Consider the following 17,635-nt stretch of genomic DNA (forward strand, 5'->3'; position numbering starts at 1 on the left):
TTTTGTCTGCTTTGTGTGCAAAGTTGTTTTTCCTGAGGTAGTGCATGGGGAAAGTTCATTTTATAGCTTTCTGACTAGTGATATTCATTGGGCTTCACCTCTAACTTTGTTTTTCAGGTGTGTGGCATTGTTCACTCTGAGCCCTGCACCCCTGTCCAGTGTGAGGTTGGAGATTTGTGTCCACAAGATGGAAACCCAGCCTGTGAAAAGGAAGGAAAGTGTGTGGGTGCTTTGCCTCTGAGCAAGAGGGCAAACACTGATGCTAAGGATGTGAAGGAAAGACTTGACAAACTCTCTGGGAAGATCACAGATGCTGCAGATAAGGTGTAGACTTATTTCATCAGTTCCGCAGCTACATCATTGTATTACTACAAATAATAGCAATTTTATATTTCATAGAAATTATTCCCAGATTATTAAGCAGTTTAGATATTTGAAGTAATTATTCAATTTTAATATGTTCACAGCTCCAGAAAACACAGGAGACAACTAATCAGGTGAGGGAGTCTACAGAGAAGCTCTCCAGTAAGCTAAAACAAGCCAGAGATGAGCTAGAAGATGACCTAAAGGAGACACGCAGCATTGTGAAAGAGCTCAAAGACTTCCTTTCAGGTACTGATTGTTTAAGGGTTGTTGAAATTATTTATAGAAGGAGGGTGAAGTTTCACTGTGCATAATAGAGGGTGATAATGAGATGTCACTCCTTTTCTCATTTTGGTATCCAGATCCATCATCCAACCTGACCCAAATCCAGGAGGTGAGCAACTGGATCCTGAATGCCAAACTGCCCCTCAGCTTAGCAACACTGAAGAGGAAGCTGGAGGAGCTGAAGAATTTGGCAGTCAATCTGCCAGACAGCACAGCCGTACTGAAGGAGGCTGAGCCACAACTAGATGCAGCCAAAAAACTGTTGCAGGATGCCCAGGATGCCAGGTGGATACTCACAGTTTACTGTCAAATTACTGTTATAAGATATTGTTTTTTTGTTTGTTTTTCAAACAATTACCAGCTTTGGAGGCTCCCACTGTCTGTACATATCAGAAGCTGTTTTGTCACTGAAAACATCTGAAGTTGGAACACATAACTATAAGGAAGGAGTATTTAATACCTTACATTTATTTAGAAATTAGTTATTAAGGCTTCACAAACCATTTTAGTGCAGTCTTTACAGCTTTTTATCATTTTTAAGTCCTTAAGCCTGAGGGTTTCTCTGGTTGCACAATCACAGGGACATAGCACTGGGTGGGAAAGCTGATGTTGATGGGCTGCTGGCAGGCTTCAATTCAGTGAATGACTCCCTCGCTGACCTGGAAGACAGATTACAGGACAACATGGTTCTCATGGACAGTCTGAACAACAATCTTACTAAGGTAATAAGTGTAGATAGATCAAACAATGGTCTATTTATTCCAATAAAAGCTGCTCACCAGGCTGAGTATTGGTGGGGTTTTCTTTATTCAGGCCAAAGACCAGCTGACACCAGCAGAAAAGGCACTGGATGATGTATCAACACTGATAAAACCAATGAAACCCCAGCTGGATATGCTGAAAGACCTGCTGCAGAATGGAGGGCAACAGGTTGAAGGTGCACAGGAAAATGCAGAAAAAGCTGGCAAAGAAGCAGCTGCTGGAAATCAGGTAAAAGATCCTCTGTTGTTCTAGAGTGAAGTATGAGCATTGACTTTAACAATATTTTTGCTAAGAACCTGGACTTGGTGGAAAGGCCAGGATCCACAATATCTTAAACTGGCAAGAGACCTCAATTTACCCCTCAATGTGCATTTATCAATAATCTTTAAACATAAGCATTATCAAAATAAATAGTATAGTACAGTGCACAGGTGTAAATTACTTTTACAAAAGGATTTGTTGACATGTGAGAGCTGAGTCGTAGACTGATTCTGGGCTTTGTGGGAGTCATGTAGCTGTTAACATTTAACTTATTTATTCTTAGTATTTTTGTCAGAAGCCCAAACACCACAACTGGCTCCTTTCGAGGGAGGGTTAGTGGCTGTACTCTGAGGCCCTCTTGAACGACTGCACTCGTCACCCTATATCTGAGGCCACTTTTGCCACTTGCATATGATTGATTTCATTCTTTTGGTCACTACCTAAAAAGCTTGTGACCACAGGGGAAGGTAGGTACGTACCTTGACTAGTAAAGTGACAACTTTGCATTCACGCTCAGTTCTCTTTTTACCACAACAAACCAGTGCAGCGTCCATATCACTGCAGATGTCACCCTAATCCATCTGTCAGTCTCCCATTTCCAACTCCCCTCCCTTGTGAACAAGACCCCTAGATAATTAAACTCCTACACTTGGGGCAACAACTCGACTTGGCATTCCACCCTTTTCCAGCTTGGGAACTATGGCCTCAGACTTAGAGATGTCAATGTCCCCAGCCTCTGTCGGTATGCTATTGAAGTTCTACCAGAGACTGGGGTCTCTACCAAGAGTTCCCAGCACACTCTCACATCTAGGGGCACCAGGTCTGTCCAGCATCCTTCCCTGCCACCTGATCCAAATCATGACCAGGTGGTGATCAGTTAAAAGCTCAGCTCCTCTCCTCACCTGAGTGTCCAGAACATATGGCCATATATCTGATATGATTACAGAATCAACATCGACCCGCAGCCTAGGGTGTTATGGTGCTACGTGCACTTCTGGACATCCTAATGTTCGAATACGTTGTTCGTTATGGACAAACAGTGATTTGCATAGAAGTCCAATAACAAAACACGACTTGGATCTGTTCCTCCCAATCACGCCCCTCCAGGTCTCACTGCTGTTGCTCACATGAGCGTTGAAGTTTCCCAGAAAGACAATGGAGGCACAATATGGAACACCCTCAAGCACCCTGCCCTGCAACTCCAAGAAGGCTGGTCTGAACTGTCATTTGATGCATAAGCGCAAACAACAGTCTGGAGCTGTTCGCTGCACCTGGCCGGGCCCCGCAAGATAAGGCCCTGTCACCATGCACTCTCCCTCAAGCTCCCTTTCCAGGCCTGGCTCCAGGGTGGGCCTTGGTAAGTGTCCCAGGTAGGGGAAACTGTTCCCCGTAATGTCTCTTCCATAAGGGTTGTTGTAATCACTCTTTGACTGGCCCCTCACCCAGGACCAATTTGCCTTGAGAGACCCTAGCAGGGGGCAAAAGACCCTGGACAACATAGCTCCTGGGAAAACTGGGACACACAAGCCCACCACAATAAGGTGGCAACTCGTGAAGGAGTACTGTTTTTGTATATTCTTTTAAGTTACACGTTATACAAGTTTTTTTAAGTTAAAGAATTCACATTTCAGGTAGGACGTATTAAATTATAGCAAAGTCATTTATCTCTTATTTATTCTGTGTGCTTGTAGGACCTGTTGACTTTGGAGAAGCAACTTCGCCATCTTCAAAATGCTACCAGGGAAGATGGCGAGACAGAGCCAGTGGGGGATCGACTGAACAAGCTGCAGCAGGATGCTAGAACTCTAACTAACATTACTGAAAACATAGTGCAGGATCTAGAAGGTAATATAGCAGACTCACAACAATGGTCCTTTTTTCTTTTTTAAATTCTTTCTCAAATGAAAGGTTTATTTAATGCATCTGAGAAGGGAGGATTTTCAAGTGTTGATTGTGAGACTGTTTTTGTGCTGCAGAAGTTTAGGTTATTTTGGGAGTGTAGGCATATAAAACTTTCTTCAATCCATATTCATAGTCTGAAGACATGCCTAAAGACAATTAACTTTTTAATATGTTTACAACATCTATTCAGTTACACAGTCTGTAATTTCATTGTCTGCCCTTACCAACCCTACCTGGTGGTCTAATGTTTTTGTTTTTGTGGGCATTCTGTGTAATCTAATTACTACAATATAAGGAAAAAAAAGATTTCATTGTCCTCGGACAGATTCAAAGTTACTAAAATATTTATTAAAACACCATGTGTTCCAGTTGCAGGGGCACTCATCTGTTGACACTCCCTGTGTTCTTCTTTTCTTCTAGGAAACGCTAACTCCATCCAAACGCTGCAGGGTGAAATCCTTCAGAAATCAATGAAGCTTGAAGGTCTCGATGCCAAGCTTAAAAAACTTCTGACAGAACTTCGGAAGAAAGCCAAAACTCTCATTACCTGCTAGTAACTTGTAGTAGTACTAATATTAGCTATAATCATTCTAAATCCACAAATGTATTGCATACTCAGCATATTCCACACTACTGAAATATGCAAAAAAATAATAATAAAAACACTTCTATACGTAGTCCCCCATGTAAGACATTCAAAAGTAATTGGATAATTGACTGACAGGTGGTTTCATAGCCAGATGAGGCTTGCACCTCTATAACAAATTAAGAGGATAAAAGCTCTGGAGGTGACTGAACTGATTTGTTTACTTTTGAGACAATGTATGAAATTGGGTGTAATTCCTAAGGTTGTTAATCTAATACTTTTGTTGAACCCCTTAAAGCATGAAAGTCTGTACTTCATCACAGTTGGATTGTTAAATCCACTATGGTGGTGTCTTGACGAAAAAAATGTCACTGTCCAAATATTTATAAGTCTAACTAGAAATTTGCAGTTTTCACTATCACAACTCTAAATACCATTCCTACATTCTACGTCATTGTTGTCATGCACCAAAATTTCAATTAAATTCAAAATGTACAGTCTGCCTCTAAATAAAAAACTAAGACACTTCATATCAAATTTAATTTCATCATCATGTCCACCTGTTTTTGAGATGTACCATTTTGTTTTTGGTGTCATTTCCATTTTACAGTAACATCTCCCGTTATTGTCTGTCAAATCCCTTCTGATTGTCTCTCATGATGGACTCCTGTGCTCTTGAAATATGTTTTTTAGTGTTAAATTTTATGTAAGACCCCTGTCTCTACCAAAATAACACAATGGTGGCAGCTATACTATTAGTATTAATAGTACAGCTGTAATTAGAAATTTACAACTACCATATACAGGTACTTGATTACGTTTTTGTAACATTTTCAAAATTTAGCAATTTATTTAGAAATAGGCTTTCTGACAGCTTTGCTTTGCATAGCTAACAAAGTTTAATCTTTCAGCAGCAAAACTGAACATTCAATTACTGCATTTTTCCAAACTGGAGAAAGAGTGAATGTTACATTATTTTCTGTTTTGCATTTGTTGTTTATTCATCATTTAAATAAAAGCTCGTTAATACTTTAATCTGTGTCTTCAAGCCTCATGGAGCTACTGTTGCTGTTTCAACACAAGAAGCAGGTATTTACATATGTAAAGCTTTATTAAGAAAATATCAAAAATACATGTATGTCACTACATATGCGAACTAAGGGGGAAAAAATCACTTATTCACATCTACTTGTGGCACTTGATGAGTTTAGCTGTTTCACACGAGTAGCTTAAGGACATCAGAAGTAACACAGTATCAATGGATTCACTTCAAAGTAAAATGTAATCCTATAAAAAGGTTTCCATTCATTGTAAATTGTGAAAAGTAGACTAAATCCATTAGCATAATACAGTATGAATAGCAAAATAATATGATGAAAACATCTGGTTTTATTTCCAGGTTTTTCAAGTAACCCAATTGTGAGCATAAATATGTGTCTTAATAAAGATCATCAACATATAGATATAACTGAAGTCTGAAAAAGTACTCAAAAGTTTTTGAAATTTAAAACAGCCATGTCATTTATAACATAACAGAAAAATATCATAAATCACCTTTTACATATGTCACCTAAGTCTAGTCAAAACAAATACATTTTACTGGTATTTAGTAACAATAATAACACAAAATAAATTATGTTTTTGAGAAAATAAGTATTTGAAAATTATAGAAATGTCTATTTACTGTCATATTCAGACATTTCACTCTGGGCCTGAGACACTGCAGAGTCTGCATACATCTGTTGATGAGAAGTGCTTTGTTCAGCTTAAAAAATCATGACAGAGATGAAGTAGTAGCGCAGCAGATGTGTCAACACCCTCAAGTTTAGAGGGCTGTCAGTGAGTGCTGTCAGCTCAAGAAATAAACTGAAAAAGGAGACATTTTTTTTAAATCACTTATTAGTTACAGGCATGTTTAATAAAAGAATGTGTATATGCTGGTCAACCACAACAATAAAACCACCGACAGGTCAAAGAATAACACTAAATATGTTTCAGGTGTTACTACCACCAGAGGCTGAAGGACACAATCACAGCACTCAAAGAATCCTAATTGTGACCATTGAAATCAAAGTTGAAATTTTAGATAATGCTTCACGATAACTGCCCAAATAGTTGTCGAGAGGTTGTACCCAGATTGCCAGCAAGCAGCCAAACTTGCTTCTAGAAGGACTATGGTACCTCCCACTTAAACATTTTTTGCAGATCAAGTACATCCCTCCAAAGCAATGGGACTCCCTGACAGCTGTGGTCTCCCCACAACACACCCCACCACCTCACAAAAACTGCTCGTGAACACCTCAAAGAACCCAAAGAGATTTTTGAGTATCCAGGAGATTTGCCAGAATAAGTCCTCACCCTGCAAATCACAGGTCCCAAAGGATCCACTGCTGACATCCCTGTGCCAGACACCACAGGACACCACCAAAGATTCCTTGTCCATGCCCTCATGGGGCAGAGCTGTTATGGCAGCAAAAAGAGGCCTACACAATATTAGGTAGGTGGTTTTAATGTTGGGGCTGTTGAGGGTAGTTGACATTAAAATTCTAATGCAGAGGAAGTTGTTTACCTGCAAAAGGTTAATCTCAGTTTGGTCAGTGAATCACATGATAAAACACACTCCAGACTGAAGTGGCTGATCCTTCCTCTGAGCCACTGCATCCAGGCTGCAAAACACAGTACGATCAGGATTTATTACAAAATAACCATTGACATTTTCTCTGGAGGTCTTAATCAATTTATCCATTTTAGCATGATCATTTAAAACAGTATATATATATATATATATATATATATATATATATATATATATATATATATATATATATATATATATATATATATATATATATTAGGGTGGGACTCGATTAAAAAAATTAATTGAATTAATTACAAGCTTTGTAATTAATTAATCAAAATTAATCGCATTTTAATCACATTTCAATATTTGACATGAGAAATATTAATTTAAGTTTAGTTGATGAATAAATCAATATACATAAGCTTAAACTTCAAAATTTTGTTTATTTTCCCACCAGTCTACTACACAGACCAATGAAGGGTGGAAGTGCTCCTGTGATAAGCAAACTCCTGAAATTAAAGTTAAGCATCATAACTGGATAGATTTATTCAACATTAATGTCTCACTTAATAAAGTTGGAAATTAATCATTCTCTTAGCTGTATTCCTTGATGTTGAAATGTGTCATGCTTGTTTTAACAGCTTATTTTGAATTAAAGACTTAAAATTAAACCACAAAAAGGAGCAAAAGTTCGTTCTCTGTTTAACAGCTGCTTCTACACAGCTGTGTTTCGCACTCACGGTTGCTAGGCGACATGAGCTACACAGAGGTGAGGACAGGTGACGCTGATATGAAGGCTAGCTGCTCACTTCCTCCCTTTGCGGTCTTCATTTTTAATTCGTTAATTTCCCCCATAATTAATTAATCGAAATTAACGTGTTAAAGTCCCACCCTAAAAGTCCCCCCCTATATATATATATATATATATATATAAAATAATATAGCAAAGAAAATCTTTACAACATCGTATATTATTAAAAGTAATGAACAACTTTTTCAGTACTTGTAGTCTGTAAAGAAGCCTTATAATCACTTGTGGGGTATCCCAGGGTACCCCACCATAGTATTGAAAGTACTAAACCATGACTCTTTTGATCTATCAGATGCTACATTTTAAATATTAACTTTATCAGGCAATATTATGTTTATGATTTCATCACAGTGTCGCCAAACCTTTGACGTAAATAAAGATCACATTAACTATGTATAATACTTACAGAAGCAGTAAAATTTGAAAAAATTGCCACCTCAATTTCCCCATTAAACTAGTCACCTAAATTACTGCAAACCCATATCAATTATTCAACTTTTTCTAATAAATCAGACAGCAGCTGGAACAAGTCAGCAGTTCTTTACCTCTGGGATGGCGCAAAGAGAGAATCACTCTCAGAATGAAAGTTATGGACCTCTTTTGACTCATCAGTGGTGAGACTGCTGCTAGAATCTCTGGGACTGGCTTTCAGTGGAAGACAGAGACTTCTCTCCAGCCCACATTTACTGCAGGAGAGATGGCTGGCAGCATGAAGAGGGTTTCCATTGGGGTCGAGGGGGTCCACCTCATCTTGGCATTTTTTTAGTGGCTCCAAGTCATTCTGGGATGAGGACTCTAGTTTTAAGTTGGGTACGGAGAGAAGGGAAGTGGATGGTATATTATGGGACAACTGTAGTTTCTTCATGTGGTGGATTACAGAGGTTGCAGTGAAGGCTTCCTGTTGGAGATCCACAAGGTGAACAGTTACTAATGGTGTAACTACATCTGGCATGGCACATCCATATACCAAAATGGCCAATCAATGTTCTTATTAACCATTTTAATTTGTTTTAGTGTTCCTTTTTATTTCTCTTTACTTTGAACTATTCACTGATAGAATCATGTTACAAATTAAATTATTTTTATAATAGTTTAGTTTAGTACATTTTATAGATTAACACATTTTAACACATTTTTCTTACAACTCACTTTCATATGAATAAATATTTCTTGTGGTTGTCCATATAATGAGAATTGATGGCTGAAAGTTATCACAGTGTACAAAATATTTAGTATTAAAAGTCCTTAAATCGCCTGTGACACATAAACAACCTCTTTAGTGTTATTCAGTTAACTATACTTCAGATGCTTATAATTTAGAAGTGAAGTAATTTAGAAGTTGTTTGTTTTTTGTGGTTAGCTTAGTTTTAACTTAACTAAAACATATGTAGCCACAATAATAAGTCTTCCAACAATTAGCCAGCAGATATGTCACTTACCTTCCACTTGGATTTGGCAAAGTTTCTTTCCAGCTGTTCACATACAGACTGATAAATGTCCTGGTCTTTAGCTGTGTCTCCAGCAATCCTACAGTAAAGGTAAAATGAGATATAAATGTGTGTGTGTGTGTGTGTGTGGGGGGGGGGGGGGGGGGGGGGGCAGACAATAAGGTCCTTGTGTAACAATCATGTTATTGAAGTGAAAACTTTAAGGTTCAACTTGGGTTAGGTTTAAAAAAATTATTGCATTAACTGTTTTGGAATTAAAGGCATTTTTAGAGACTCAAAAGTAATTGGCCAAACTAATATAATTTTATATATAAGCACTGTGCTCAATACTTGGATACAAATCCTTTATATTCAATGACTGCCTGAAATCTAGAACCCATGGACATCACCAAATGCTGTGTTTCCTCTCTTGACATGTTCTGCAAGGCCTTTACTGCAGCCATCTTCAGTTGCTGCTTTTTTGTGTCTCTCAGCAGTTTTGTCTTCAGTAACTGAAAAGCATGCTCTATTGGGTTGTGGTGAGGTGACTGATTTGGACACTGAAAAATATCCCTTTTTTGCCTTGGTTGCTTTTATAGTATGTTTTGAGTCATTACATATGTGTAATCTGATCAGTTTTGCAGCATTTCTGTCCTGTACACCTCAGGGTCAATAAATGCTAGTGACTTATTCACATCATCAGTAAACACTAGTGATCCCATTTCATTGTGGGGGTGGCTGTAGCTCAGTAGGTAGAGCAGGTCACCTACTGATCGGAAGGTCAGTGGTTCAATTCCTGGCTACTGCAGGCCAATGTATCCTTGGGCAAGATACTTAACCCCAAGTTGCTCTCCGACCGTTCCGTCGGAGTATGAATGTGAGTGAATGTTAGATAATTAAAGCACTTAGCTTAATTAATTAATCATGGAAGTGCTTGTATGAATGGGTGTGCATGGGTAAATGTAAAACGTGTTGTGTAAGCGCTTTGAGTGCTCATATCTGAGTAGAAAAGCGCTATATAAGAACTAGTCCATTGGCAGTCATACAGCTCCATTCTAGGACATTGCTTCAACCATGTTTGCTTTGGATCCTCAGCTGTTTGTCTATACTTTTTCTCTTGCCATCATTCTGGTACAAACAAAATTTTCCCATAACTGGGCAGGTTCTTATGGATGTTTTCTGGCAAAGTCTAATCTGGGCTTCTTGTTCTTGAGTATAACCAGTGGTTTGCACTTTGTTGGAAACTCCCTGTATTTCCACTCATGTATGAATTTCTTCCTCTCCGTGAATTGCCACCCATAATAGTGGATAGGTTTGTGTGTCCCAGGGGTATGCTGTCCAGGGGCTTTTACCCCATGGTATGGTCTCCCAATTGGTTCTGGGTGAGGGACCAGACAAAGAGTGATTCAGACAACTCTTATGAGAGGAAGATCAAGGGAACAGTTTTCTCTTCCTCCTTAAAACTGAGGCCCCTCCCTGGAGTCATGCCTGGGGAAGGAGTGCAATGGACTGGCAGAAGCCCCAGTCCATGGGATCTCATCTCCAGCAGAACTTTGACAGCATTTCAAAGGAGCCAGAGGACACTGAGTCCAAATGGATGCCTCCTGGGTGAGGTGTTCCGGGCATGTCATACCAAGCTGAGGCCCCAGATTAGACCAAGGACACAGTGGAGAGATTATATGTCTCAGCTGGCCTGGGAATACCTCATGGTCCTCCCAGATAAGGTGAAAGAGATGGCTGGGGAGAGGGATGGCTGGATTTCTCTGCTTAGGCTGCATTTTTTTGTCATGGGTTTATTTTGGTTTTTCAGCTTAATGATGGCCTCCTTCACTTAAGTACATCAGTGTTTCTTTGGACATCATATTGAGAGTTCCATTGAACATCTACCGAATACAAGTTCAAGATTTGGAATCAACTCCAGATCTTGTACTTGATTAATATGTTATGGTATAAGGAGGGAATTGGCCTCACATGGCCATGAAACTGCTTGTGTATCAAGTGTGCAGTCACCTTTGAACCTCTGAAAATGGGAGACTGTAAAAAGCCTGTAATTCATAAACAAATGTTATGCAATAATGCAATACCTTTGTTAAATCCCTTGAAATACAGCTGAAATCTGACTTCAATCACATTTTGGTTATGTGATTTAAATCTGCTGTGGTGGTTTTGAGAGGCAAAATTATGAAAATAGTGTCATTATCCAAAATTTTATGGAGATAATCTTATGGAGCAAACTGTATGTGTGACTGTGAGTGAGAGTGACAGAGAGAGAGAGATGAGAGAGGGAGAAGACTAACCAGGGGTGTCTGAGTGCCTGTTCAGTGTTGAAGCGTTTAGTGGGGTTTTTCTGCATCATATTCCTGATGAAGTCTTTGGCTGTTGGCATTGACAGACATAGACAGAGTTCAGTTCACTGACCTGCTGCAAGCACATAGCAAGAAACATTTAAACTACACACTTGCTGTAAAGCCACCAGCTGTTGTGGCCTTGTTCTTGCAAAGCAGAGCGATGTGTATGTGTGTGTATATATATATATATATATATATATATATATATATATATATATATATATATATATATATATGCCGGTCCAAGAGTCTGTATTCAAAATGCTAAACCACTTGCTTAACCACATTTAAATGAAATTTGATTGTACTGTTGTGAAATTTAAAAAGGAAATCATTCATGTACAGATTAAGTTTAAAGCTGTTTCTTCAAACATATTAAAAATAATGTTGTCTATGGATGATCAGAATGATAGTTTACCAGGAACTTTAGCGATTAGTGTGACATACAGGTGCTGGTCATAAAATTAGAATATCATGAAAAAGTTGATTTATTTCAGTAATTCCATTCAAAAAGTGAAACTTGTATATTATATTCATTCATTACACACAGACTGATATATTTCAAATGTTTATTTCTTTCAGTTTTTATGATTACAACTGACAACTAATGAAAACCCCAAATTCAGTATCTCAGAAATTTTGAATATTACTTAAGACCAACACAAAAAAGGATTTTTAGAAATGTTGGCCAACTGAAAAGTATGAACATGAAAAGTATGAGCATGTACAGCACTCAATACTTAGTTGGGGCTCCTTTTGCCTTGATTACTGCAGCAATGTGGCGTAGCATAGAGCCGATCAGTCTGTGGCACTGCTCAGGTGTTTTGGGAGCCCAGGTTGCTCTGATAGTGGCCTTCAGCTCTTCTGAATTGTTGGATCTGGTGTATCACATCTTCCTCTTTACAATAGCCCATAGATTTTATATGGGGTTAAGGTCAGGCGAGTTTGCTGGCCAATTCTTGTGATTTAACTGGCCCCAGTCCTAGTTTTTTGCACTGAGTACAAATGAAGGCAACTGGAGGAGAGGGTTAGTGTTGAAAGACCAAGGGTTAAAGTGTGTTCTGATGTTATCATACCTGACTCAGAGATGTCATCCCAGAAGGGGGAATGAAAGGCGTATTCAGCCCTGATGATCTTTGAAAACAAACGCCTCTCGTTCTCTTCAAAGAATGGAGGGTAGCCACAGAGCCTGTAGTACACACACAGTTAACCTAGTTGATCTCAGGTGAGCAGGTGGCTGTAGCTCAGGAGGTAGAGCAGGTCACCTACTGATCAGAAGGTTGATGGTTCGATTCCTGGCTGCATGCCAAAGTATCCTTGGCCAAGATACTGAACCCCAAGTTGCTATCTGATGCAAGCGTCGGAGTATGAATGTGTGTGAATGTTAGACAGCAAACACTTAGCTTAGTTACTCATGTACTGGTGTGAATGGGTAAATGTAAACATGGTATAAGCGCTTAGAGTGCTGAGACAGAATAGAAAAGCACTATATAAGAACTAGTCCCTTTGCTTTGATCAGCTCTGGAACAGCTATCAAAGTGTTATTCTTTTGCTTACATGCCCAAAATGCCACAATACTCTGACTCTGGTTTCACAAATCTGCTGGGAGTTTTCTCAGCTACTGCAATAAATGGACTGGTATTTGTATAGCACTTGTCTACTCTAATTTACAAAGCACCTTCTGCTACAAAGCCTCATTCACTCAATCACACACACATTCATACAAGTACTTTTTTTCTATGCAGTTTTTTTTAATCTACAAATGCTTTTTTTAATCTACAAACCCAATTCCAAAAATGCTGGGACATTGTGTAAAATGTAAATAAAAACACAATGATTTGTAAATCTCTTAAACCAATATTTTATTCACAATAAAACAAATAAATCATATTATTTACTGAAAAATGTATTTTGAATTTGATGGCAGCAACATTTCTCAAAAAAAGATGGTAAGAGGGCAACAACAGACTGGAAAAATAAGTGACATAATATCATCATATGATAGAATACATAATGTCATCAAAAGATTCTAGAATTCTGGAGGAATTTCTGTGCACAAGAGAAAAGGCCAAAGTTCAATACTGGAGGCCTGTGATCTTCATTCTGTTGTGTAATTCACTGCACAGGTTCAGGAACACTTCCAGAAATCACTGTTTATGATGGCATCCATATCGTGAAAAGAAGGAGCCATATGTGAACATGATCCAGAAACATCGGTGTTGTCTCTGGGCCAAAGCTCACTTAAAATAGACTAAGGAAAAGTGGAAAACCATTCTGTAATCAGATTAATAAATTTGAAATTAATTTTACACACCTCCGAGTTATACTAATTGAAGCATAGGCTGGAGAGGAGGAATAGCAGCAATTTTCCACTGCAGTTATTAATCAACATAGACCCAGACAGTTACAATTAATTTAAAAGCCTGATTCTTATCCTTGTACACCCTAACTGGAAAACTCAAAAACTATCTACGCCCAAGTTTCCCAAAGGGATCGGTGAGGAGCCTATTGTATTCGCTACCCCGCAAATTAAAAAAAAAAAGGTCAATGGACAGTGGACCCCATAAAACCCCATAGCAGTGTTAGTCAGGTTGAATGCTTTCTGAAAACTGTCATCGTAAAAACGGCTAATTGGAATCGTTAGTGCCCTGTGTTCTGACAAATTTTTCAAATCACAAATTTGACCCCCTGAATTTTGTTTTTTTTCATTGTCAACGTAGGGGAACTCTAAGTGGGCTATTTAAAGGGCTAAAATTGGAACCTTTTTTGCCAAAAGTTCCAGTTTGCGGGTTAAATTCGGCACCAGCACTGGGGCGGCAGCCAGTGAGGACCTATCACCACCCTAGCGGCTATATTTTTATTTGTTTTATCTACTGTCCTGCTAGCTGTTATTTAGAGTTTCTATGTGATTTTTCAGACTTTTCATCTGATTTAGTCCTCAGTTCAGATAAAATAATTATAGTGAGTGATTTTACCATCCATGTACAGTAGATGCTGAAAATGACAGCCTCAACACTGTATTTAGTCTATTATTGAACTCAGTTGGCTGCTCTCAAAATGTAAATGAACCCACCCACAACCCATTAGATTTTGTTCTGACATATTGCATTGAAACTGAACATTTAACAGTATTCCTTGAAAACTGTATTTTGTCTGATCATTTCTTAATAACCATTACATTTACAATAATCTAAATTTGCAATACAATAAAATAATAGCAATGGGGGAATAAATTTCATTACAGTGGAGGTCTTTCTGAAAGTGCTGTAACAAAGTTTAAGGATATAATTCCTCCACTGTTTTCTTTAATGCCATGTGCCAGCTACCTAAACTCTACTCCCACAGAGGTCAGTTATCTCATTAATAGTGTTACATCTTCATTACATGACTCTGGAGGCTGTGGCTCCTTTGAAAGAGAAAGTCTCAAATCAGAAGTCCCTGACTCCCCGGTATAACTCACAAACACCTTAAAGCACATAACACGTAAGCTGGAGAGGAAAAGGTGTCTCGCTAAATTAGAAGATCTTCAGTTAGCCTGGAAAAACAGTTTTTTGCTCTAAAAAAAGTCCATGACATCTTCAAGGATTCTTTACTGTAACTAGCATCACATTTACATGCAGTAGAGTGAAATTCTTACTTACTTACTCTGTTAATTCAATGAAACCTTTTACTATTCCAGACCCAGTCACTGCCTTGTCTGCTGCTCAGCCTTTCCTTTCCAGTAATACTGGTTTATCCTTCAAATTCCTCTCTATTTCAGAAGTGCTGGATGAACTCACTAAAATAGACCCAAATAAATCTGCTGGCCTTGACGGACTTGATCCCATGTTCTTAAAAGCATCCACTCATATCATTGCTGCTCCGATCACAAGAATATTCAGTCTGTCTCTACAGCTTTCTGTCTTTCTTTCCGACTGGAAATCAGCCATGATCATCCCCCTCTTTAAAGGTGGCTCTGGCTCAGACCCCAACTGCTATCGACCCATTTCCATTTTACCATGCCTATCCAAAGTCCTGGAAAGGCTGATTCATAAACAGCTAAGCCACTACCTTGTTTCAAACAACATCCTGTCTATCCTTCAATCTGGTTTTCCTGCTGGACATGGATGTATAACCACTATCACAAAGGTCCTTGATGACATTATTACAGCTATAGACAGCAAGAAGCTCTGCATAGCTGCCTTCATTGACCTTGCCAAAGCCTTTGATTCAGTCGATCATAGGATCCTCTTAGGTCAGCTTTTCAGCATTGATCTTTCCACCACCTGCTGTGACTGGTTTTCCAGCTATCTAGCTGAACATCTTATCAGAACCATTAACCATCTTCAAAGGTGTGCCTCAGGGCTCCATCTTGGGACCAACCTCGTTCTCCATCTACATTAATGAGGTAGCCAAAGCTGCTGGCCATTCCCAAATCCACCTTCATGCTGATGATACCATCCTATACTCAACTGGACCTTCACCATCTCCATCTGTCCATCTCCACCTTAACACCAGTAAGACCAAATGTATCATCTCTGGTCAAAAAAAAATGAGGCCTCCAATCCTCTCTCTCTCTCTCTCTCTCTCTCTCTCTCTCTCTCTCTCTCTCTCTCTCTCTCTCTCACACACACACACACACACACACACACACACACACCTAGTCTTCTCCTCATTCCTGCTTTTTATCCAGTTGTCATGATTTACACGCTTACTCCATGTTAATCTTGGATTTATTTATTTATTTGTTTATTTATTTTTGATATGTGTATGTTTATGTGTATCTATGTGTAGTGGACCTGATTTTATTTGGGCATCTTGGCCAGGTTATGTTTGTAAATGAGAACTGGTTCTTAAACATTTTACCTGGTAAAATAAAAGTTAAAAAAAAAAAAAATACATGACCCAGTACTATTGAGCAAGTGGAATCCTATATCAAACAAGAATGGAACAACCTTCCTTTCTCAACAGTACAGATCTCCTCAGTGCCCTAATGTTTACGCATAGTTGAAAAAACCAACAAGGGACGCTACACAGTGGTAAACTTGGCCCTGTTCCAACTTTTGTGACATGTTGCTGCTATTAAATTCAGAATGAGCTTCTTCTCTTTAAAATGGTGTAGCTTCTCAGTTTAAACATGTTTTTGTATGTTCTACTGTTTGATGCCTTTTGAGCCTGGGAATGCTTCCTTTTTTTACTCTTCTTTTGATGAAGCATGTAGACTGGCATAGCTGGGGATCAAACCACCGACCTTCTGATTTGTAGACAACCCACTAATTAAAACTAATGGATTCTCTCAGTTCTATATAAATAATCAGTTTATAATATATAATTAGCTACGTTGTTATCAGAGAGTAGACATGTCCTTACAGGATATAAGTGATAACTCCAATTGACCAACAGTCCACTGCTTTGCTGTAGGGTTTCTGAGCCAAAACCTCAGGAGCTGTAGAAGACCACACAACAGTAAGAATGATACAAGAAAAAAAGCACTATTAAAAAAAGACTGTTTCTATTATGGAGCTGCAGAACTGGCCATGTTTTATAAATGTAACATGACGCCATCCATCCATCCATCCTCTTCCGCTTATGCGGCCTAAGCAGAAGCCTAAGCCTAAGCAGAGAAGCCCAGGCTTCCCTCTCCCAGCCACCTCCTCCAGCTCATCCGGAGGGACCCCAAGGCGTTCCCAGGCCAGCCGAGAGATATAATCTCCCCAGTATAATCTCTACCACGGGGCCTCCTCCCGCTCGGACATGCCCGGAACACCTCACCCAAGAGGCGGCCAGGAGGCATCTAATCAGATGCCCAAGCCACCTCAACTGGTTCCTTTCGATTTGGAGGAGCAGCGGCTCTATTCTGAGCCCCTCCCAGATGGCCGCACTCCTCACCTTATCTCTAAGGGAGAGGCCAGCCATCCTTGGAAGGAAACTCATTTCTGCCGCTTGTATTTGCAATCTTCAAAGGCATCGGAATGAGTTTACTATTGGGGGGGACACACATTGGAAACCCGACAGATCCATAAATACTCTGAGCAAAGGATAAAAAAAATGCTGTATTGATCACATGTCTATCGCAATACATATTGCTATTGATTTATTGCCCAGCCCTAAGATGTATACATTACATCTCATACACTGTCAACTCTGTTAACAGCATCACCTGACCCTTACAGTAAAAGTTTTCATTTATTTTAAAACCTGACCTCGAGCCCTGTACCACCCACTTTTTCCTGTCTCCTTTGTGCTGCCCCTGCATTGCAGCTCCTAAACATCCAAAATGGTTTCAGAGATGAGGTACAGCTCCTGAACCAAAAGGTGGCTCATTTTATA

The 17,635-nt window shown here is 39.1% G+C and overlaps 2 protein-coding genes across 5 annotated transcripts in view; one reads left to right on the forward strand and one right to left on the reverse strand.

Moving 5' to 3' along the window:
* Positions 1 to 5,449, forward strand: part of lamb3 (laminin subunit beta 3) — a 29,148-nt gene extending 23,699 nt beyond the window's left edge. The window contains exons 16-23 of one of the 2 annotated variants that reach the window (XM_030728581.1): positions 118 to 324; positions 468 to 612; positions 726 to 933; positions 1,229 to 1,370; positions 1,462 to 1,638; positions 3,363 to 3,516; positions 3,994 to 4,167; positions 4,590 to 5,449. In XM_030728581.1, the coding sequence (XP_030584441.1) occupies positions 118 to 324; positions 468 to 612; positions 726 to 933; positions 1,229 to 1,370; positions 1,462 to 1,638; positions 3,363 to 3,516; positions 3,994 to 4,127 (1,167 nt within the window). In that variant the 3' untranslated portion in view covers positions 4,128 to 4,167; positions 4,590 to 5,449. Of the gene's footprint in view, positions 1 to 117; positions 325 to 467; positions 613 to 725; positions 934 to 1,228; positions 1,371 to 1,461; positions 1,639 to 3,362; positions 3,517 to 3,993 lie in introns of both variants that reach the window. The other variant, XM_030728580.1, reaches the window with a different exon arrangement.
* camk1ga (calcium/calmodulin-dependent protein kinase IGa) overlaps positions 5,252 to 17,635 on the reverse strand; it is a 37,480-nt gene continuing 25,096 nt past the window's right edge. For all 3 annotated transcript variants that reach the window (XM_030728583.1, XM_030728582.1, XM_030728584.1), the window contains 7 exons: positions 16,676 to 16,751; positions 12,403 to 12,515; positions 11,276 to 11,354; positions 8,991 to 9,078; positions 8,097 to 8,449; positions 6,729 to 6,825; positions 5,252 to 6,025 (listed from right to left, as the gene is read on the reverse strand). In XM_030728583.1, coding sequence (XP_030584443.1) covers positions 6,762 to 6,825; positions 8,097 to 8,449; positions 8,991 to 9,078; positions 11,276 to 11,354; positions 12,403 to 12,515; positions 16,676 to 16,751 — 773 coding nt within the window. In that variant the 3' untranslated portion in view covers positions 5,252 to 6,025; positions 6,729 to 6,761. The remainder of the gene's footprint in view (positions 6,026 to 6,728; positions 6,826 to 8,096; positions 8,450 to 8,990; positions 9,079 to 11,275; positions 11,355 to 12,402; positions 12,516 to 16,675; positions 16,752 to 17,635) is intronic.

Source organism: Archocentrus centrarchus, chromosome 5, assembly GCF_007364275.1.
Source record: "Archocentrus centrarchus isolate MPI-CPG fArcCen1 chromosome 5, fArcCen1, whole genome shotgun sequence".
Taxonomy (NCBI): Eukaryota; Metazoa; Chordata; class Actinopteri; order Cichliformes; family Cichlidae; genus Archocentrus; species Archocentrus centrarchus.